The sequence below is a fragment of the Eucalyptus grandis genome, chromosome 10 (genome assembly GCF_016545825.1).
Source record: "Eucalyptus grandis isolate ANBG69807.140 chromosome 10, ASM1654582v1, whole genome shotgun sequence".
Lineage (NCBI taxonomy): Eukaryota > Viridiplantae > Streptophyta > Magnoliopsida > Myrtales > Myrtaceae > Eucalyptus > Eucalyptus grandis.
This window is the reverse complement of record NC_052621.1, coordinates 1,612,896-1,636,749: the sequence shown is the minus strand read 5'-3', so window position 1 is coordinate 1,636,749 and position 23,854 is coordinate 1,612,896. Positions and strand designations below refer to the sequence as shown.

The following is a 23,854-nucleotide window of genomic DNA, read 5'->3' as shown; positions in this document are numbered from 1 at the left end:
ACTGTCGATATTGCCCTCATCACTTACGTAAACGGGATGCGGAACGAGAACTTTTCGTGGTTGCAGTCTCTTTACCGATTCTTATCTTTTACTAGTATCAGAGGCACACAGGATTCGCTGCTTAATTGTAAAAGGCGGCCTCTGCAATCGCTTTGTAATTTGTTTCTTTCCTTTTGCGTGGAAAAAGCAAACTCGTACATCAACTTAGGAGAATAGTCCTTGCACCAAGCTCCTCTTATTAAGTTAAATAAATTATTCTACTTGAAATAGGACAGCAGTTCAGAAACAAAGACCGACGCAAAAGATTCGACCAATTATGACTAGAACCCAGAAATTCTTGCACGAGCAAGACTGCCGAAAGAATGAGTTAGACAAGGTTGTCCACTGATAACAAATGAATTTCCTAACTAGATTTACACGGTTACCCGACACTGTAAAGGCATCTAAAGCTAGCAATTATGGTATGTACAAGGCGAGGGTGGTTCATGGAATGAAAAGCACTGGTAAAACACATCCTGTGAGACGGACGCAGGTTGTCGATCAGCTTTTTTAACTGCCAACTGTGATGAGCCCGTGGAGCGTGCATTGTGATGGGTGACATTGTTACTAGAAGATCTGTCTTCAGGAGCTATGTGAAGCTGTCTGTTCCTGGAGTCTTCTCTCAGCTGCGACAGCAGCGGCCATGGAAGGCGGCAAATGCATTAGGCTTTCCACAGGCTTCACATCAGTCGGTGGTGCGTTGGCAGGTGATGCTGCAAAAAGGGATTCCACGTCTTTAAGCGTCAAGACAGGCTGATCCTGGTTTTTGGTATTTCCGCTGATGAATGAACTGCTATTCCTGCTTTTGTTCAGCTTATAGATGCTCTCTTCAACACTATTTTTCACCTGAAGGAACAAAGAAAAACCTGAGTGAGTTACGAAGAAATATGTGAAGTTCTGGAGTCATATCCTATTATCCTTCTAGGTTCTACCCCCACCCCAAATACACACACATGAATTAGAAAAAGGAATCATCAGATGCCCTGAAAGGTCAACATGCTTCAGAGTTCACCTCAGTTATGAGAGTTCTATTTAGAGTGATCTTATATGTCATAATTTAACTTGAACAAAAGTAGTTCAACCCAAGGTATCTGGCTCCATTTGAGGTTTAACCATTCTTCGGGTCGATGTAGGACTAGCAATATTTGGTTTAGTATGAAATCTAACTCCAAACTGGATTCTACCACGATTGATATGGAATCAGCACAGCAAGATAGATATGCGGTACTCTTATCATACCACATAAGATTGCATAAGAAGTCAACAGATAAACTTACTATGAAACGGTGAACTAGCGTCTTATTTTCTTGCCCAATCCGATGCACTCGGCTAATTGCCTGTGCCTCTGCAGCAGGGTTAAGTAGTGGTTCCACCAAAATCACATGCCTTGCTTCTAAGAGATTGAGCCCATTGGCCCCATGCTGGACTAAGAGCAGCAACACCTGAATATCTTGGCAATGCTCCCGTGTATTTACTTTTACACTGGGGTTTTGTCCTCTGAATTGGCCGACTGCAGTGTGCGCTTTCCTGTTTCCAGTGTCACTATGGTGTCAGCATCTTGATCCCATCAGTGCATATCAAGTCCAGTCAGTAATTTAATAAAATAAGCAACCCATGGTTTTTCCTGTGACTGACAAAACTTGGTTTTCTTTTGGTGCAAGTCATACCAGATAATTACTCAACAAAAATAAAGAGTAAATGTCCATATACAGAAGGGAAGATGTCATTTATTGTCCTGCTTACCTCCCTCCTTTCATTCGTGCATAAGAGATACTGTTAGCTTTGAAGGCGTGCTCCAGCACATCAAGAACATCCTTCCAGCTAGAGAAAACAAGAACTTTTGCATTTGGCTCAGTAGACTTGATCCACAAGATTCTCCTTGTGACTGCTTCAATCTTCAATAAGAGGCCCACAGACAAGAAGTTACTAATATTCATAGAAGGAATTGTGATCACAAATATACTGAATCAACCTCTAATTAAATTCATGGGAAAAAGAGAAACCTCTAATTCAACTAAAGTCAAATTATTCAGTTTTCTTGTTGATGAAGCTGTGTAATCAAATAGCAGCTACTTTGAGAAGGATGCTCCTCTCAAAGGTCGCTAGAAAGCGCATGAAGCATACTTTGGATACAAATCCCTTCCCCACCCCCTCTCTTTCCCCTCGTGACCCCACCAGAATAAAGTACGTAATTAAAGAATCGCCTAGACCAATCCACACCAAAAGGGTGACCTCAAAGAAGTGAAACTTCATACAATGTTTCTCAAGAAAGCAATGATGATGTTCATTCCTGGCGAGGTGCCATGGAAGTAACCTCCATCTTGCGATTTGCTTCATCTGCAAGGGTACAGAAATGTCCTTAATTCTAAAATGATGTTTTCAGGAAAGATTTTTTTCAAGAGCAGTTTTCCATGGAAAGAAACCCTTGAAAACAAATTACTAAAAACAAAGATTGTTAGCAGTTTGAAAATACATCCATGCAGGCTATTCAGACATCTCTGAGGTCTTCAATTATTTTCAGACAGGTTATACCTTTGTTCCATATGACCCTTGGACGGTGATAGAAGCTTCATTTCTGCTATCTTGAGATTCATGCAGCCCAGAAGAATTAGGCAATTTATTTTGTCTATCATCAGCATAAGCAATATTTGCAAACTCCGTATGTTGTCGACAGGTGGGGCACATCACCCATCTTCTCTGAGACTCTCCAGCCTGAGCTTGTTTGTGTTCACTCAATTCAAATAAGCCTTCACGAAACAAATAGGGACACAAAGAGGAGAATTTCAGCGAGAGGCAAACCAATCAACGGCACAAATTGAAGTTATTCAACAATTGAAAGAGAAGTAAGCTAGTGGTAACCAGAGTGACACCATTGGTTCTGGACTCGGATCTGGTCATAAAAGGCCAAGGTATTTTCTAATACAACATACTAGGGGAACAGTTGAGCCAAAGGCTTTGATACCCAATATATGAATTAACTACTCAAATAGAGTATAAAACAAGTTACCACTCTGCTCAAAATTGATGGTGCCTTTTCTATGATCTTAAACTTGATAGATTCTTTTGGAACTTTGCATCATTGATGGATGATCTTTGGTAAGGAAGAAAAAAGATGCTATCTGACCTCAAACTATCAGCAACATTGTATTCTGGCGAAAGAGCAACAATTATAATGCATGTGAGTTGTTAAATATGCTGGACCCCACGCAGGACCCACAAGATCCGACAGCTCAAATGAGCAATCGCAAGTAAGTATTTCTGGGGAGGGAGGGAGAGAGAGAGAGTACTCACATTTACAGCAAATGACATGTCCACATTGAAAAACCATCTTTTGAATGCTTAATTTTTCTTGGCAAATTGGGCAGGCTTCCTGATAAGCATTCACTGAGTGCTCACTTTTCTGTTCCATAGGGGAAACCTTCTGCTTTGCTTGCACCAGACCCTGACATGGACATATTAGAAAAGAAAAAATCATGCTAAAATACAAGAAAGAAAAGGGTAAAAGCAGGGGATGACCATAAAAGTGGCAGGGAAACTAAAAAGTCGGGACCACCCCGCATGTTTCTTCACTAAATTAAATTCGAGTCACCATGTGCAGCCAACTTCAATCAAAGCACCTTTTGCATACCTTCAAATAACGAAGTTTCCCTTTTATACGTAATAACAAAGCCAAAGATACGAATTTCTCATTTGAGTAATGAACATTATTCGCAGGTAATTCTTCCAGACTTAGAGCATCAAGAGATTTATCATTCTCATCTTCTCTGAGGCGCAATCTTGAGGTTGACATCTTGATCTCATCATGAGCTCGCAAAACTTGAGCTTGAGCAATGCACAAAGACCTTGCAGAGGCATACTCCTTCCTCATGTCCTATAGACGGAAAAACAGGAAATAGTGTCAGAGACTTGAGAATAGTAATGCAATCCAGATGTCACAATAAACAACAACAGTTCCTAAAATGTTCAAAGAAGAGAATTATAACTTCAACCAAGGCAAGACTTCTTAGTCAAATCGTCAAATAAGCATCTTCTTGGGCCCTGTACCACAAATCTGTGGAGTATCACAAGGAATAAATCAAATTGCAATGAGCATCCAAAGTCCGAGTAGGGTTTCTGGACATAATTAAAATCAATATGCCTTAAGAGTTATTTACTCTCCAGAATAACATATACAACCTAATATTATTAAAAAATAACTTGGTTGAAGGTATTTCTAAGCTTGCACTTTCCAAAATCCTTGGCCCAAATCAAATCGAGAAAGAGGAGAGTGGAATACCTCTAGAAGACGTAATTGCTTGGTGGCTGCTGATTTACCCTCTTTCCCCAAATGCACTTTGCTGTAGCCCCGCATAACTCCAAGCACAACCTCCAACTCAGAGGGAGACTTAGAAACCTATGAACCAAAATTCATGTACATAAGCTTCTTAACTTCCATCATTACCAGGTAGTTTCCATCACTTACTCCTTGTTTTGCATGAGCCAAAAAAGAAAAGAAACCTAGAATCCCAAGCAACTAGAATCTGCAACTAAACCATAACTATCATGCTTAAGATGTAAAATCAAATTAAGATAAGTTTAACCACATCCAGGTTACTCAAAGATAGTAAACTCTTGCCTTCACAAAGAATGTACATTTGACAGTTGATGTTTAGTTCGCCATATACAAGAACAAGAAGTTCAAGTTTGATTTCAAGCTCAAAAATACTGACGCAGTGTCCAAGAAGCTAAACAGCATTATATGTCAGATAAGAACCAAAGAAAATGGACTAACAAGCAAAATCTTATTAGAAAGGTTAAAGAGATGAAAATAGTACTACTGACCACTACTTTCTCGCCAGTATCTCTCTTTCCAGCAATCTCCTCATCCCTTGACGTAGACGACAAATTCTTATTTGCTTGTGACAAAGTCCTATAGAACTGATTAAGTGCAGATTTCTTCTTCTGCAGATCTAATGCCTCCTCAGCAGACATAATTATCCCTCCACGTGCATTGCTAAGGCGAAAGAGGCGAGCCTCATATATCTGCGAAAGGGAAAGAGTAAGAGAGCTCTACTACATCTCAGGGGCAATTTATTGGTCTTAACTACAACAAGCAGTAGCGAACCTGGAATAGTTCATCTAGTTCACAGAGAATGCATACAGGACCATTACCATTAAGCTGGCAGTTTTGGCAATGTCCTACTCTCTCTATGTCCTCATCCCTTGGTTTGTCCATTGTCTCATCAATCTCTAAGAGTCTATCAAGTACAGCTCTCCTAGACACTTCCAGCGAATCAAGACCAGTCTGGATATAGTACTTTAGACCGTGGATGCTCCGAAAGCTGGATCAAGATATAAGCAGAGTGCTGGCTGTTACGATGAGTTGATGTCAAAATTTAGTTGTACTATAACCAAGTATATTTTTCCAAAAGTTGATCCGCAGAAAAATTTAACCAAGCCATGCACATGATTTAAAATATATGGATAGGCGAAAAGCAATATAAGTATGTAACAGTCAGATATCAACCATTGGCCACAGATGTAGACAGATAGTCATCACTTTAATCACTGAATACAATACAAAACCACTGCCTCTCCTAGCAGTCAATATAAATAATTTTGGGGAAAGCAGAGTGCTGGCTGTTACGATGTGTGTGTGTCCGAGTAACTGGTTATCCAATTAATAAGTAGCAGCTACTTAGTTGATTACCATGCCACAAAACCATAATCAGCCACCAATTTTGGAGAAAAACCACCAATTTTGGAGAAAAATTATAAATAATTTAACTGGGAAGGAGCTGACAATCAAAGAAATTTAACCACTTCCACACCCCCACACCGCCCCCCGGGCCTTCAAAACCAAATCCCCAAAAAAAGAGGAAAAAATCAAAGAGAAAATCATTTTCCTTCCTAGAAGTGATCATTATATGGGTGTATTTGCACCATTATTGATAATCCATGCTGATCAAGTACAGCTTATCATCTCCACATAACATGAGATCAACACAACAAAACTGGACAACTTCATTCCATTTCACAACTCAGAAATTGCATGTGAGGAGGATCTTGCAAGCTCTAAGGGGCTAAAAGAATCAATGCCCAAAAGGATTTCAAAATTCACTTCAAAGGAGAATGACAGGCAACTTTTTACGTGAGGTGGAGCCAAAGTTGCCCCGACAAAGTAAGGACATTTCATGCAAGCAAGACCATGCATTATCATAGCAATGGAAAGGAAACAGAGGGAATTCATCTTTTTGCATTATAAGAATTATAACGTTCATATTTTAATAACAGAACTCACTAAGACCCAATCATTTTTGCACTAGAAGAAGTATAAGATGCAGAAAATAACAAAAGAACTCACCTAGAACCAATCTTAGATGACCTCGAATTGTTAGTAGATCCCAGAACAGCTTCACCAATCTTTCTTATTAACTCATTCGTGGAATCCCTACTCTGTTCGATATGATGAAGAACATCCAACCACCACACTGAATGGTGATTTTTCACTTCACTAAATGTGTCGCAGACCTTCAAGACACAAAAAGCAGTATTAGACGACTGGTTATCAACGAGGAAAATAAGCAAATAACAAGAAAAACAATGATTACATGGGAGAAAACCGGAAAGTCCTACAAGCTAGATTCTGCATGCTGCCTACATACAGTCATTAAGGACATGATTTCGCTAATCAATCAATGCAAACACAAACTAAATGCAGAAGTGAAATGTACCCTGCTTTGATTGGAGAAAGCAGGCAGGGAAGCTATTTGTTAGGTGACTGTTCTGTCCTGAAAGTTTAATGGCCACATGGTGTCCATTAACCGTTAGTTATTGCTCAATCCTTCTTGCAAGTAAGACTAACATGTGAAATGCATAATATGGATTTAAATTCATTAAACAAGTAACCTAAGAGCACAAACACGATAAAAAATGTAGATACAGATAACTAGAGAACAAAGCTCTAGTTCCATGTTTGGCTATCATCATTTGTCTTAAAAGCTCGAACTGTCACAAAATGGATCCAACGTACCAATCAACAAGTGATTTATTCCTGAATGCTCTAACTGCTAACAGGTTTGACACATTTTAGACTGGAATGATACGGTTAATTTGCTCAATTATAGAACTCTCTAGAGGAAGCCACTTGGATAAACATCACCTTAATTAAGCATGGAATGAACTTTCACTACTATAGAGGGACATAAGTAAAACAAACCTGCTCATATGATTTTTTGAATTCCAGTTGAGCAATGATCAACTTTGAATTGAAAGTAGACAGGAATTTTTGCTTGAAGGTCTCACAAACTGTTTTTAGATGATCATAACTAAAATAATTAGACGCAAAAGACGGCTTCGCATTGCACTCATTTGTTTCATTTAAGGCATCCGCCGACATGTCAAAAGTGGACGTAGGTGGCTTCGGAGTATTTGAAATAGAACCATCATCTTCGATTCCATTCAACTTTTGCCTCTTTGTGGCATATTCATCATTGCATTCTCCAAAATAAGGTCTCTTTGAGGTCTTGTTCCCAGGGCTTCCGGAAGTTTGTCCATCATTTAGCTGGAGTTGTGGTGATCCATTTGAAGCCTTGAAAACTATCTCAGTAAGATTGTGATGGATGTGAATATTCAACAAAGGATCCAAGCTGAAATCTTCTGAGTGCTCCATAGCTAAATCCAAGGCCTCTTTGTACAAGGACACAGCATGAGAAGGATTTTCCTCTATGATGGCTATACCAGCAAGCCCATTCAAAGCAACAACTGACCTCCTTAGGGCTTCCTCTCCTTCTATCTTTGTCTTACTAATGAGAACCTGGGAAAAAGTTCCACTAGAAGTTAGCAATCACTGATCTTGTGCTTCTTTGGCTTGCCTCCGCAGCACTTTAAGACCCATGCATAATCTATCAATCAAGCTAAAAAGAAAACATACCGTTAGGACTTCTTCCATGCTCATGGGTGAGTGTTGTAGAGAGCGAAGTCCAGAACTTCCTACTTGAGGATGGCAGCATGCTTGGCGAAGCTTCAGGAGTGAGTTCAGCAGCTTTGCAGCCTCCACGTGAGTGATTAAATTATCAGATGGTGCAGAAGATGCACTACCTGAAAATGCAGTTGTGAATTGTCACATTCCATCTCAAAGTCACACCAAATGAACTATCAGAGAAAATGCATAACCTGGAGCTTCCCTTTTGAGAATATCCGCCTTTATACTCTCAACAAGTTCGCGAGCATAATCCACACAAGTTTCATGCTGCCTCTGATAGAAGTGTTCCTCTATAGCTGAGAAAGAAAGCCATGAAAGACACTCTTCCTGAGGTGGGAGATGTAATTCATCAGCAACGTGTCTTTTTGAAGAACGCCACATAATTTGCTTGAATAAATTGTGGGTAAATTCCATAGCTCCCGCATCTCTCTTCTGCAGACAAAGGGCAAAAAGGAGTGTTCTCATATTGAAGTATCAATGGAAACAAGTCTGGTACAAGGGCTTCGTCCACAGAAGAAAATCATAAAGGACTTCATACCTCATATGGATCTCGTATAACTTCATTCCACCATCTAGGGACATCAAAAGGACTTAGTTTAAGGAACTTCAAGAGCCCATATAAATCATCCAGTCTACGCTGAATGGGAGTGCCAGTAATACACCAACGATGTTTAGAATGTAATCGTAATGCCATTTCTGTTGCAGCAGCAGCATTACTCTCCACCATTTGAGCCTCATCCAAACATAACCTCCACCAGAAGATTCGAGTGAGTGGAGTCGGAATAACAGGGTACCTATAAGCAAGTAGTAAACATATCTTAACCAGCATTACTCCTGACCGTTTGGGCATCTAAGAAATCATTCTGGTAAGTTACTACTCAAGGTAAATCTTCTTAAATTAACCCTTTTGTTTAGGCTGGGGGATTTGTGCTCAAGCTTAGTAAAGGAAAAACGTAATAACCAATGAATATGGAGCTTTGATGGAACCTCTTCTGGTATCTCATAAGGCGGCGATCCCCTTCATGCCTATCAGAGTCATGAGACAGGTCCTCTTTCAGGACATCATATGTTGTCAGTACAATGTCATAGGAAACAAGTTCATCGACTTCAACAGCTGGCTCTTCAGAAAAGGATGTGTTTTTCACTCCTTCATAAACCAGCACTTTCACAGAATCAGTATTTGTGTGCCTACAAGGGGGAGCAAAGGCACACATAAAATTCGAAATTTAAGCTCAATGGTCCAGAAATGCTACAAACATGGAAATTTTTCTTGATAACTATTCAATAATAAAATTCAGAACCAAAAGAAGAAAGCCCAAAACTACCAATGATGATATGACAGCATAGGAAGATAACAAATTTCTACTAAAAAACAACAGGTGTGGGAACTTCACATATATTTTCATAAAATGCTTTCAAGATCAGGCCACCCATCAATCTCATCGAACCAACTTCATGAATATTCACTATAGGCAACTAGTGAAAGCACATAAAAACATCCAGCTAAAAGATGATGGTAACTCTAAAGTTCTGGAAAAGAAATGGACAATAACATCAAAAGATTAGCTTCTATACCTGATAATCTCAGTTTGCCATTGATGCAATATAGGAGCCGGACACACAATTAGAGTTGCCCCACTTGGAACAGGAGATTCAGTAACACTCATCAATTCCAAGCACAATTGACAGACATATTTTCCCTCCCTCTCTACAATAGTGGGAACATTTTTCTTTCTTCTGGACTTCTCAATGTCCTTCTCTCTTTTCTGTTGTCCACTACCATCCTTCACCTTTTTCCCTCTAGCTGAATAACCAACACAATCGGAATGTTGCCATGCATCACACACGTCACATTGAACCCACAGTCCTGTGTACCGGTAACTTTCAGTCACAGCTCCGCAAATGCACTCAACCCGCTCCCTTTTCAATCTTTTAATATGAATTTGACTCTCTTTTCTCAGCTGTGATTCCTCATTAATGCATGCTCCACTCTTGGATGCTGACCAACGGTGGGAAAGGATGCAAGCTAGCAGCTCAACAGTCTTTCCTAAACCCATCTCATCTGTTTGGATTTATCGATCATTATGGTTTGAATAGTTCCACAAGCAATAGCATTAAAGATTGTACTAACATGGAAATGAAAAACATTAAACTCAATATATTTTCAAGACTCACCAGCAAGGATACCGCCAGATACACGTTCAGAGAAAACTTCTGAGCGCATTGCCACATTACCACTGGAAAATATGAAATGCAAATGTTTCCAAGAAAAATTATATCATTCAATAATAATGCCAAGTACATACACAAAATTGGGATAGATAAGGAGTAAAAAAATTTTATAGATGACACCGTGAAAGTGAATGTCTTATGACCCTTATGTTGATAATCATCACCATCATAATGCATATTAGAGAGAGAGAGAGAGAGAGAGAGAGAGAGAGAGAGAGTAAACATGAATTCAATCAAGGCAGAAGCAAAAACCACTCTGTGAAGAAAAGCATCCCATGTAACAGCTGGAGGTAAAGTTTCACATAACAGCAACATATTTGATTCGACTCCACATCACCAATTAACCAAGCACTACCATTATCAAGAGTCCATTTACATGAAATTGGTTGTGAGACGTAAATTAAAAAGTTCTCCAACAACTTAGATTTTGAGATAAAATGATCTAATAACAGGTATTAGATGTATTTCGCCAAAAAAAAAAACAGGTATTAGATGTAAGGTAGAAGGAAAAGATCATATTAGCCCTTGTTCAAATGATCCTGCATGTCAATGTTTTTACGGTACTCCTGCTCCCCATTGTCTATTGCATACAACTATGCCATGTGTTACATACATTTGAAGTTGGGTAAAATTGCAACTAAGCTGATGGACTTAACTGCGAGGGTGAAGGTTATGGGATGTAGAGATCATGAGTTCAAAAATAGAGAAATGCCACCCACACCCAGCCACACTCTAACCATTTTACCCCTAATCATGCTAGAATTCATATTTATGTCATTAACTTATTAATTCTTTGACGAATTTCGGAAGTACCATGAAAGAATAGAGAAACTGCACCTGAATGGATTGTAGAACATTTTTAAACCGGAGTCAACAAAACCCACAGTCATACATAGAGGAGAAACTAACTGACTTGTTCCCTGGGTGCCAAAACTTCCTAAAGCTCCTTTCTCATTCTGCACCATCCAGTATGCAGCACGACGTTGATATGGCCGAAGCTTAGGAATTAAGTTGGGAATGTTTTCATCGAGCATTGGATCCGTTCTGTACAGCAAAGAAGCGATCAACAAAGACCAAATGAGGAGACATCTCAAAGATCTCAATCACGATTTCATGGCTATACTTACTTTGACGGCTTGATGGCCTCATAAAATCCACTGACGTCAAACTTTATGTCTTTCCGGTTTACTGTGGTGGTATCCCTGTCATCTGGATGCAAATCATTTCCTACTGCTCTAGATTGACAAATTCCATATCTGGCCTCTGAAGTCATAACCTCTGGTCGCAACCAAGCCATGACATTGATCATACTCTTTTTCCACAATTGCCTCATATTATCCTGAAGTGACTCACAAGCATCGAAGGCCCTCTTGAGAATTTCCACCCTCACCCTTAAAGTTGTCACGTCCTCTGAAAAGGCAATCCCCTCAAGTGGCCTGACTGACATAAACTTCAAACTAGCCAAGTGAACAAGACCAGAAACTCCCTCATTTGGTCCATCAAAAGAACCCGACAAAACCACCTTTTGATTCTCCCTGTTCTCAGCCGAGCGCTTCTCAACCAACTCCAAATGTACATCTTTAGCAGATAATAGAGGCCAATGACCCAGTTTAATTCGAGCCACAAACTCATTCACGTTGCACACCCTGAACCTAAAAGAGTAATCCGAACTCTGATAAAACCCATTTTCTACTCTAAAACCCGAAAATCCCCCTCCTATATTCAAGTCGGTCAATACGAGTTCAGATATATCAAAATGCTCATCCAATGCCCAACAATTGCACTCGACATCGACAAAAAATGGTGGGTCACTCACATCCAATTCGTCCTTCTGTACCTTCTGATTTGCTCCAACATTTTCCTCAGCCCAATCTGATTTACTGCCGCCTTCGCCATTACCGTCTGTAATAATCACACCCGACCTACGCGGCCGAGCTTGCTTCTTCCTCCCCATCCCTGTATACACATCATTCAGACCAAATCAAACTTCTGCGATCAAAATATAACAAAAAGAACAACACTTTCGATAAAGAGTCTTGTCAAGTGTGCGCTCCGAGGCGCTCATTAGACAAATTACACATAACCCCAATGAGACGGTGCACTGAAAGTTACAAACTTTGCCTTCGTTACGTAGAGAGCGCCCCAGCTGCTCATTACCCGAAATTCTCAGACACTACTGGTATCAGAAGCGAAGGACATACGTACCAACAACGCGGAGCACGACAACAAGCTCGGGTTTTTCAGAAGCCACAGATACAACAACGACAACCCAATTCACTAAGCAGAAAATGATGGGCGGAGAACAATTCCTACGGGCAAGGCCACTGACCCGGAAGAGGAACCGCCGCTGCTCGAGGCGAGGCGGGAATTCACGCGCCGGGAGGGCGCGAGTGCGGCTGCGCTCGTTGTATCTGCAGTGCGTGCGTGCGTGCGTGCGTGCGCTGGGATTGGATTCTTCGGCTCGAGCGAGGAAGGGAGAGGGGCGGTGCTAATCTCACCGCCGCCGAGCGGAGTCGCGCTCGATCCGCGAGGAGCGTTCTCTCGTTTTGGATTGGGCTGTGTCGCGGGGATCTTCACCTACCAGGGTACGTTAACGCTTTTTGGATTACTATAAGTCGGTTTACCTTCTTTCGTTTCTTTCTTTTTTTTGTAAATTTTCTACCATAAGTCGGTTAAAAGATAAGAAGAAAAAAGTCAAAACAACTTGTCATCCTAGAAAAATGGAAACCAAGAAAAACTCATCGAAAGGTTTAAGGTATTTTATGTTATAAAAAGTCAATTCTCTCTCTTGGCGTAATAGGCCTTGGGTGGATAATCTCACTAGGGCGATAAAGCTTTTATCTGATAAGAATTTTTTCCATAGCATCGCTCGGTTTTCTTTTGGTGCGATTTGTCACCTAATTTGGAAGAAAAGAAATAACATAATATTTCGTGGGGATACTTTGGTGGTTTCGGCTATGAAAAACCATATCAAGATAGTCAAGGATAAAGCGCTTACCTTCAACAATGTGCCCGACAATGCAAGGAACAGGAGACTCCAGGGATCCTGGGGTCTTGATCCCTCCATTTTCATGGTGCTTTGTCAACCTAGTGCTGTTTGGTGGTGGCTTCTTTGCCTTCATCTCGAGCTTCAACCTTATCTCGGCTTCTACTTTATTGTTGTGTGGTTGGTTGTTGTCTTGTTGTCTCTTTGTGGTTGGTTATTGTTAACCCTTTCTTTTGTTCTTGTAGCTTTTGGTTGTTTTATGCCAGCGCCCTTCCACTCATTAGCGTTTTTGTTCTGTGAGTGCAAGTTCTTGGCGCCGGTTTTTGTATAGTTGGTTCAAGCTAATATATTCTTACCTTTTACTAACAAAAAAAAAAAAAAAATTAATTCTCCCTTAAGGGTGATCTCCAACGGTTTTTCGGTCAACAAAAAAAAAAAATCAATTCTCATGAGTGGCAAGATCCAGAGAATAAAAACTCCAATAGAATATAAATGATGAAAATTTGTGTTGATATTTCGAGATTTATAGCTCCCGGCCCCCTTCCCATGTAACCCCTGAAATAGGAGAAGTGACTTGTTGAAATATTAAAAATCATTTTTTTTTCCGTAATGGAACTTGATTAGGCGAAATGGGAAAAATCGAATGGGCAAAATACAAGTTTTTTGGTTTAAGAATCTTTGTCTCCCTATCTGATTCTCAACACCAAGCTTATTCAATCTCACCAGATGAGATCAAAGATTAGTTCATGACAATCTCATAACATGAGAAGGAAGTGACAATGCGTTGAATCAGAAGCTTGACGAAAATCTGCATCAGAATAGACGAACAGGGTCTTTGGGAAGATATGCAATGCACAAGCAGATAAAATAAAACCAAATCACCCCTCCAATTCAAGAAAAGAGAACACTGGTCAGATCCTTTTTACATAGGCTTCGTTTTAGTTTCGGATGCGCCGCGGCGGGGTGAACATAAAGTACATGCACAGAAAATTTCGGTGTACATTTGTAGTTGGTATATGGGAAATTACTTACAAAAACAAACAAATCAATTGGGAGATCCTCCCTTGCACCTTTGTATACTTTCTACTATGAAAAGAAACTCTACCACTGAAAATCTGAGCTGAACTTCATAATCTGCATCCAGTGTATCTAAAAGAAACTTTAATCTCTCTGCAGTAAGGAAAGGTTCCAAACTATCATCGCAGCATTGCCCTCTTAGTTCCCAGAACTTGAAATGATTCGACGTCGAAGAGCAGTAATGGTCGTGTTCATGTTGTCTCGGGCCTAAGCTTTGCGAGAAAATTGTCGAGATCCTGACTTTTTCTGGCTAGATGAACTTGCACCTGCGTCTGCTGGTTCAGGCCCTCGAAAGACCTGGCTCACCGAACAATACCCCATAAGCTGATGAAGTGGCGAGTTTCCTTTACCGGACAGCCCCTCGGCATCGGGAGATATTTCATCTTGCCCAGAGCAACCGGCAGGTTCGTAGATTCCTTGTCTATTTCGGTACCGATTCAGAGAAAACCTCTTCTCCTCCTCTCTACTGTCATCCAGAGCATGAAACTGTGCCAATAAAGCAGGATCGCCTTCTGTTGAACAGCTTTTACAGATGGAAAGTCCGTAATCATCAGAGCAAGACACAGGTTCTGCTTGTGGAAAACCATTGGCATGAGAAGTAGAGGAATATCTCCTTCTATTCATTGAGTCATCATAGTCACCGGCCTCACTAGGTGGAGGCGCTTCGGCATCCCGCATGTATGGCACTACATGAATTTGGTTTTGGACTGAAAATTTAAGCACTGCCTTGCAAGCACCACACTTCAGTCGATGACACCTTTTCTTGAAAAGCAGAAAATCTGCAGGAAGTTGCAGCAGTTTCGAGCATTGGTTGCAAATAATGAGTGGGGCGCCACCAGCTTTAGGACGTAAATGCCTCTTCACCACATGATTTTCCCTATTATATTTGCTAAATTCTCGGATCTTATACCTCTGATGATTGGAGTTAGTGTCACTATCCCCCATTGAGGGCTCATAGTCCATATAACGCTGAGGACTCGAGGCACATGAGCTGTAAGGACTATAGGGATTCCGAGTGTCGTGGAAACTGTAGAGGCCTCTATTGTAAATATTAGGTGGAGGCAAAGGCTCGGAGCGTCGATAGTCAGGAGGGAAATGATGCAGATGGTTGTGGTTGGATTGGTAACTTCTTTTGGCCATCTCAGCCGAGAAGGGTATTTTTGAGGATCGCCAACTATTGTGTGGCTCAGTTCTCCTATGATATCCAGGCATGTTTAATCCCAGAGAGTCACTCTCCTCCAATGGGCCACTGTCGTAGTACATACGGCTACGCTTTTCCTTCCAGTTGAAACCCGCAGAAGCCCTTTCGCTAGCCACCTCATCCAGGTTACATGTCCTTTTAAGTTGGTCCTCCAGTTCATAGACCATCTTCAGTAGCTTCAACTTGTCATGTTCAGGGTACACTTGACTCGATGGACTTCCATGATCATAGCCAGCTCTCGGTTGCCTAGGAATCCTAGGTGGTAATTCATCTCTTTCTGATCTTATATGGTACCTGCTAGGAGAGACATGGCTCGAGGGTTGCGCCATCCCACTTTGGCCCCATCTGCTTCCTTTCATGGCATAAAGCCCCATATCCGAAGAAAAAGAAGGCGGTGTAAAGTGCCTTTCTGGATGATGAAGTCGAGCATCTCTGCCCATCGAGTCATTCACCTGATACTTGCCCCTATTTCGCCATTCTTTGGAAGGCACAAAATTCATTTTCTCTCCAGGATACTTAAACTTGTGAAAGTCCCTGTCGTGGTATTGATCTTCAAAAGGGTCATAAGAAGACACGCTGCCTTCATAAGCATGAGAGCCTCTCGCAGTTGGTGATATGGAGAAATCACCTAATGCATCGCTGAATTCAGAGACAGGGTCAACATACTCCGTGCTCGCAAATGTATCCTTAGAGGTCATCCGCTCAAAAGCACGACGAATGTGATCATTGGTCTGAAGTTGCTCTTTCTGTTCACCAGAAGACAACTGTGGGGCGTCATTGGCTAAAATGTCTTCTTCCACCAGACCCTCTTCGGTAACCTGCGAACTACTTCCGGATATTGTTATCGAGCTGTCATTCTTGGAGTCAATCTCACCATCATTTGCTTCTAGCACAGAGTTTGCTTCAGGAATTAGCAAACTTTCTTCTTTTAGCTGACCTTCCACCTTTTCACCAAGTTGAGATGACTGATCTTCATCAGGAGAACTAACTGTGGCAGGCAGACAAGGCTCCTTAAGTGCTTCATTTTCCTCCACGTCAACTTTCCCAGATTCGCATCCGCTCTCCCCATTGTTGAGGTCACCGTTACAAAAGGGTGCCTCTTCTGCCTGCTCCGGTTTATGACAGAGAGATGTGTCCCGTTCACCCACATCATTTAGGTTTACAGAACCATCTTCCGATGAAGGAATCATCATTTCATTATGTACGCTACTTGATTGTTTATCCTCAGAACCATAAGCTGATTTCTCTGTCGGGATGCTACTCTTCTCATGGACATCTGACCCTGTATCCTTGGCATCATTCTTCCGGCATTTTGCTGCATGCCAACAACAAGGTGTTATCAGAAAAACATTAAGCAAGGAAATGTTTATCAAGTCAACTCATCGTAGCAAATTACAGGTACAAATGTTCACGGCAGCAAATAGAATAGATAGGTATAGGTCAAAGCAATCATAAGACAGAAAATCATGAAGCCGAGAAGATCTTCTACTACCCTCCATCCAAGAGATTCCTAAGATGAACCTCTTAAGGTTCTTTCAAAAGGCAAAAAAAGTGACAGCACTGAAAAAATCACAAAATTCCTCAAAAGTCTACAGAATATGCTGAGATAATAATTACCTTGAAGAATCGTGCCACATCCACCACATCTATATACCGGACAATCTGCTGATTCTGGAAGGACCTGCCCGCATCTCGGACACCTAACAAGCCGAAGTTTAGGAGCTGCACTATCTGTCATGTTTTCCCCCAATTTTATGGCTCTTATCTCTTTCAAATAAGATTCCTTTGATTAATATATGGCAGAGACGAAATCAAGACCAAGATTCAGTGAAGAAGCGTCCTAACCAACAAGATACCAAATATCAGTTCTGAAAGCAAACAAAAGGAAAGCGCATCTATTAGAGATACACATTGAAACGATGATCTCAAACCGTGAATTCTCATCGCTCGGTTGTCACAAATGTAAAAGCATGCCCAACAAACTACCTCCCACATAAGTATATGCACAAGTAAAACCCAGATAAGTAATGTCCGCAAAACCAGCAGAACTTATTCAGCAATTTACTGAGTGCAGTACATCAAACTGCCTTCGTAGCATACCATAAATTGACTAAGAAATGAGCGTTTTGTCTTGGGGACAGAAAGGATTCCGTAAAACTCTATGTGGCTTCATCGGAGATCAGCAAAAACACCAAATCGTTTAAATTTCAGCCCGCTCAGATACCTAAAACCCAAAACTAAAACCACAGAGAAAATGCCATAACTCAACTATTACCAAGACGGCATAGAAGAGATCCACAACCACAAACAGAGAAAAAAAAAGAAGATGGTCCTACATCTACACCATCTCAGTTCCAGAATATTCGCAGCCTATACAGCCAAACCATAAAGAAAGCAGGAACCCATCTATAGAGGAATATTCGCGGACAGAGATTAAAAATAGGAAGAAATCAATGAACATGAAGCAACAAAAAAACTAAAACAGATAAAAAAAAATAGGAGCAACTTTGTCCGACATACATAATCCCACTGGAGCAGATCGAAACAGAGCAAGATCCAAAATGAATCTAAAACAGCCTCCGCTTCTTGAAAGATATAGAATCGAGATTCTAAATTGAGAAATAACAACGAATGCGATTCTACCCAGTATCTAAACTATAAAAGAAGAAAAGCATGGTATAAGTGTGAAAGCGAGGACCCAGAACGAACCTCGCTGGAAAGAAAGTGAGGGAAGGGAAAATGGAGGAAATTTCCTTCCTTTGCCCCGAAGAACACGAACCCGTTTCCACATTTGCTGTTTCTTGTTCTGCTTCTTCACTGCTTTTTCCTCTCTCTCCTTCGAATTTTAAAATTCAAGAACCATGGTGAGTCTTCTTTTCCGTGTTTAATAAGCCTTTTCCAGTCAAACCCATTGACCAAGAACTCCAAAATCACTGTCCCTCTCTTTCTATTCTCACGGAGCTAAAGGAGAAGAGGAGCAGAGGACGTCGTTGGGCGTTGATAAAGGTAGGCATTAAATTTGAGCGGGCGGGCCGGCGGGGGGGACAGGACAGCATGGCCCGAAAGACGAGACAGGGCACAGCAGCGTGGGGGCTGAATTTTCACCGTTTTCTCTCAAGATTCTCTCTGGCACGACGCGGGAGAGCACGTCAGATGAGGTGGCTGGCTTACGTGTTGGCCGCGACCGGTGCCGTCGTGTTCCCGGGCCACCATGTGTTGACCCGTTCGTTCACCGTTCGGACACGCATCGTCTCGGGACCATTCCCGTTCTTCCCTCGCGAGACCGTTATCTCGATGTGGGGACAGGGTCTTGTTCTGTAGTGCTGCCCCCACCTCCCCCTCAAGTCAACCTCGGTATTTCCTTCTTCTTTTTTGTTCTTGCTGGTTTTGGGTGTCTGTCTTTTGTGGCTGTTTCTTAACCCAAGAAAGGGAATACATGTTCTGCGGGAAGCATGAGAGAGAGAATTGGAGTTCAGAATGGATAAGAGATTACTGATTTCATACCTTATAAAAATATTTTTTTCTTTTGTTGGACTAACACTTCCCGGGAAAGATTTCGGCATAAAAAAATCACATGTTAGAAGGCTTATTATAGGACAACAATGCAAATAATCCCTGAATTTTCACTCAATGTGTAATGCGGTTCCTAAATTTGTAGTCTATTTAATGTAGTCCTCAAACTTGGCTTAACGTGTAATGCAATCCCTGAACTTTTAAATTGTTTAATACAGTTCCTAAACTATATAAAAATATTCAACATTATCCTTCAATTAATTCAAGTTCAAAAGTACGTTAAACATTGAACCAAAATTCAGAGGTCATTTGTGTCATTTTTTTCGTACGATAATGACAAGTCGTTTGTCTTGAGTACGAGACTACAAAGGGCATCGACCAATTTGATTTAAATTAAAAATAAAATCCCAATCAGAAGTACGTTAAACATTGAACCAAAATTCAGAGGTCATTTGTGTCATTTTTTCCGTACGATAATGACAAGTCGTTTGTCTTGAGTACGAGACTACAAAGGGCATTGACCAATTTGATTTAAATTAAAAATAAAATCCCAATTTGAATAAATATGTGCATTCTCATGAATAATCACATCGTGTTTTCAACGATTCATATTGATATGATAAATAGGAAAGAAGGAAATGTGTTTTGGGCGGCTGAATAACCAAAAGGGTTGATCATAATTTTGAGCAACGTGGGGCAATTTGAAACCAGGAAGAGGTAATCTAGAGATAAGATCAATCATTAATTTGGCAATGAGGCAAGATCACCGACGCTTTTGAACTTTTTGAAGCTGGTGCGCTCTGAATTGTATGCAATGTACGCCTGGAAAAAAGCCAAAAGGAGGAAGAGGAGGGAGGAGAAGTCAAATTTGGAATATTGCAGGAAAAATGAGATCTGCGGTTTGACAAACGGCTCGTCTGCCAGCTGTGCTTTGACACGTGGCGCCCGGGGAGCCGCGGATTGAGGAATGTGGGGGTGTGTCGGGGTTAAGTGGCGATTTTTCTCGATTTCGGGCCCCACTCGAAAAGCGACTAAGCACAGTAGTGTGGGCCCCAGGAAAGGAGGGAAAAAACGCGGTGGGGGGTGGGCCCCGTTCTTTGGTAATCCGAGGAAAACGCTGTCTCTATGTTAATTGCGCAGCACTTGACTCGGAAATAAATATGATATGATATGATATGTGATATCAACCACATAAGGATGCATCTTGACTCGGAAATAAATATTCCTGACGCTCTATGATTGACTGAGGGTGCGGCCGGTTGGACTTCCGTGGTAAAGTTCGTGCAAAAATGTACAGCCCACTTTAGGTTAGTGGGATTTATCATATTGATAAATTGTAATTAAAGTATATCGGAAAACGACTTTTAATTTAAATAATGTTTGGAAAAATTAAGGAGGGAAAAAAGCATCAAACCAATAAAGAGCTCGAGCTGCCCTCGCCTAAGGTCATGCGACCTAAGATGAGAGCTGATGGTGCCAAATTTGGCCAAATCTAACTCATCGACTGCTTGCCGACGGCCTAGGCCTAAGGTGACATCACATAAAAGGGCGTGATGGAATTATAAAAATTTAGCGAGGGTAAAGTTGGAAGAGGAAATTGTATTAGCATTTCAAAAAATACTCAAAGCCCAAAACTCTTTTGGACCTACCCCTTGTCCAAACAACATTAAAGAGACTTTTAGAATTGCGATCGCATCTCCTCGAAACTCTTAAAATTTGTCAAACACCAATTTTGCCTTGGGCCACGGGCTTTTGGACTCTATTGGGAAAGTTTTCCCAAATGTAGCCTAAGTGCCATGATATTTTGGCATTTTGTTTATGGTCCAGCTCGAAGAAAAAGACTTTAAAGATATAATTGAATTAGAGAGGTAATCTCTCGTTATGTTATTTAAATTGAACCAAAACATCGCTCGATGACGTTATAAGACGAAGAATATTTTCAAATACTTCACGTTTTCGATGCTTGCCTGGTATTATAAGGTGGAATGAGTATTTCATTCCATCAATAAAAAGGAAAAGAATCACAATCCATAGTGAAGAAACCAGGATTCAATTCTGTCGAATCCTTACTTTAGGTTTCATAATTTATTGACATTTGTCTGATTTTCGCCATATATTTTTCTTCAATTATCACACTATTTCATTTTTATTTCATTGTGTTGTCCAGCTATTTTATTTCGTTGCACCCAATTTTTTTATCTATGATATTGTAAGATAAGTGCTGAAAATTTAAGTACTAAATATTAAGTGTTGAATTTTAAGTACTGAAAATAAGAATAAAAAGTTGCTAAACAGATGAAAATTAAATCGTAAAGAGTATTAGTTTCTCGTTAAACATGGGGAATAAGGAGCATTTATTGGAAGTTTTTCATAATATAATCGGTGTGATTTTAATTTCTGTTGAATTTTATATCAGTTAATCGATTAATTAAGTACTTTCTTACTTGCCATATTATGTAATGTTTTTTAAAAAAAAAAGATATATTAATAGTGTGTGGTTAGAGATTATCTAACACACTAAAGGCGTGTTTGTTCCACTAAAAATTTCACAATCGGAGATAATAACTTTCATGAAAATCATTTTCAAGGAAAATAGTTAGTTTTCATTCATTTGAAAATTTAGTGAAAGTGATTTTTTTTTCTTGCTAGAAAGAAAAGCCGTTGTCCTCGATCTAAATTTGTTGTTTTCAGTCCATAGATCGATTAGTTTTTGTTATCCAAACATTAGAAAGTTGGAAAATATTTGTTTGAAAATCATTTTTTAGGAAAATTGTTGGTTTTCCTTTGTTTGGTAACATGTGACTGATAACGTTTTCTCGTATTTGGATTTCATTTAGAAAATAATTTCAATCTTATGACAATATCTTAGGTAAAAAAATTAAAATTTTATATTATATCATTTTTCTTTTTCTTTTTTTCTCTTCCTTTTTCCTTCTCCTTCTGTTAGTTGCCAAGCCTCAATGATTGTCGGCAATGGCTACAAGTGAGCTCAACCTAGGCGAGGATCAAATGAGCCACGAGCTTGCTACCCCGACTCGCATAATGGCCGATTACTAGTTGTTAGTTGTTATTGAGGCACACAGCCGATGGGGGAATAAGGAGAAAGAAGGAGAAAGGAAAAGAAAGTAAAGACAAAAGAAGAAAAGGAAAGGAAAGACGAAAGAATAAATAAGAAAAGAAAAATAAAATGTAAAATTTTTAAAAATAAAATAAAATAAAATTCATTTTTTTAAAAAAAATTACAAGAACAAACTTTTTAATTACCAAGGACTCGAGTTCGAGCGCTAAGGACCTGTGAACGATCTCTTTGGACCTGGGCTTAAGGTTTAGAACCATAGCTTGAGCGTTAGGGACCTAAGCATGTCTAGACCTAAGTTTGGGTGCCGAAGCATTAAGTATAGGCACCAAGGGTTTGGGCTGGGCCTTGATGAACCCGAGCATGGGTGCTGGGGGGCCTAGGCCAAAGCACCGGGGTTCTGAGCTCGGCTTCGATGGACCTAAGCCTAGGGAGACCTAGTCTTGAATGCTAGGACCCGAGAACCGATGTTAGGGTTTTTGTGCCTAAATATAGAGTTTTGAATCCAAATATCAATACCTAATCATATTTGGAAAACATTTTCCGGTTCTTCCAAAAAGGAAATCATTTTCCTGAATTTAAGTTTGGGAAAAAATCACCAAAAACACCAAATTGTGGCCAAAGTAACAAATTTACCCCAATTTTTTTTTTGACATGAAAAATCCCTAACTTTGCAAATCGTGACACATTTACCCCAAATTTGTTTCTGTGACACAAAAAACCTTGAATCTATATCCGTGTAACACATTTCCCCTAAACTATAGGACATTTTGTTCTTTTTACTTTTTAATTTTTTTTCTTCTTATTCTCTCTTCCCTCCGTTTGCCAGGATGGAGCTGGTGGAGGGAAGCCAGCGTTCGGCGAGGGCCACCCTCGCTTGGGCTGGCTAGGGTTGACCAACGTCAACGAGGGCTACCCTCGCCGACATTGAGCGACGGCTTGGTGAGGGTTCCCTCGCCCGACCCAGCCAAGGGGCCGCCCTCGACTGACGCCGACGAGGGCGGCTCTAGCCAACCCAGGCGAGGGCGATCCTTGCCTAACGCCAGCTTCCCTTTGTCAACTCCGCCATGGCCGGCGGAGGGAAGAGAGAAGAAGAAAAAAAGAAGAAGATGAAAACGCCATTAATGAGGTAAATGTATCACGGTTTGTAAAGTTTGGGGTTTTTCATGTCACAAAAAAAAACTTTGGGATAAATTTATCACTTTATATAAAGTTTAGGGTTTTTGGTGGCTTTTTCCCTTTAAGTTTTGACAGGAAACTTTTTCGGTTGATTAGGAAAATATTTTTTGTTAACTCATTTTGAAAACGAATCAAATGCTAGAAAGGAAATTGTTTTTCACGAGACAAATGGACTCTTAACGCGGTGATCAAACGCACCGGCTTAATGCAGCATAAATAATCGGAGGGGCAAGATGATGTGCAAGTTCCGTGGCCCAATAAGAGCCTGCACTCAGCAAAAATAGCCCAATAACAGGCCCAGCAGTGCATAAAAAAGGCTCGCACTAGTCCTTTTTTTTTTTTTTTTTCCGTGGCAAGAAAAGCCGATGGCTTTGTTGCTACCATTTGGACAGGTGCAGACCGATTGTCCTGTCGAACTTGATTGTACCACGTAACGAGTAGTAGTACAGACGCTTGTGTTTCAGCTATAAGTCTTTACGATGACAAATTACGTGTTCATTCGTCCTGGCACCTAATTTTATTACCACAAACCTCCAGGCATTAGAGACAATCAAATACTCAAAAGAAATCACATGCAGCTCAAAGGGT

At 40.5% G+C, this 23,854-nt stretch overlaps 2 protein-coding genes across 4 annotated transcripts; both read right to left on the bottom strand.

Annotated features, from left to right (window-relative positions):
- Nucleotides 1-207: 207 nt before the first annotated feature.
- On the bottom strand, nucleotides 208-12,796 carry LOC104420974 (E3 ubiquitin-protein ligase SHPRH). 2 transcript variants are annotated; one of them, XM_010032767.3, is made up of 20 exons: nucleotides 12,440-12,796; nucleotides 11,362-12,190; nucleotides 11,072-11,278; nucleotides 10,178-10,239; nucleotides 9,578-10,064; nucleotides 8,990-9,190; nucleotides 8,541-8,796; nucleotides 8,194-8,434; nucleotides 7,952-8,118; nucleotides 7,238-7,834; nucleotides 6,383-6,549; nucleotides 5,144-5,360; nucleotides 4,861-5,061; nucleotides 4,316-4,432; nucleotides 3,668-3,910; nucleotides 3,331-3,481; nucleotides 2,572-2,786; nucleotides 1,783-1,934; nucleotides 1,317-1,566; nucleotides 208-885 (listed from the first exon to the last, which is right to left on the bottom strand). In XM_010032767.3, exons 2-20 carry the CDS (start codon nucleotides 12,186-12,188, stop codon nucleotides 622-624), a joined length of 5,022 nt encoding a protein of 1,673 aa, XP_010031069.2. In that variant the 5' UTR covers nucleotides 12,189-12,190; nucleotides 12,440-12,796; the 3' UTR covers nucleotides 208-621. The 2 variants fall into 2 exon arrangements, with proteins under 2 accessions (XP_010031069.2, XP_010031070.2); XM_010032768.3 differs by having other exon boundaries at nucleotides 12,564-12,796.
- Nucleotides 12,797-14,083: 1,287 nt separating this feature from the next.
- LOC104420972 (protein ENHANCED DISEASE RESISTANCE 4) lies at nucleotides 14,084-18,587 on the bottom strand. 2 transcript variants are annotated; one of them, XM_010032765.3, is made up of 3 exons: nucleotides 18,208-18,587; nucleotides 17,116-17,338; nucleotides 14,084-16,813 (listed from the first exon to the last, which is right to left on the bottom strand). In XM_010032765.3, the coding sequence occupies exons 2-3, from the start codon at nucleotides 17,234-17,236 to the stop codon at nucleotides 14,505-14,507; spliced, it is 2,430 nt and encodes an 809-aa protein (XP_010031067.1). In that variant the 5' UTR covers nucleotides 17,237-17,338; nucleotides 18,208-18,587; the 3' UTR covers nucleotides 14,084-14,504. The 2 variants fall into 2 exon arrangements, with proteins under 2 accessions (XP_010031067.1, XP_018719339.1); XM_018863794.2 differs by lacking the exon at nucleotides 18,208-18,587 and adding an exon at nucleotides 18,019-18,141.
- Nucleotides 18,588-23,854: the final 5,267 nt, after the last annotated feature.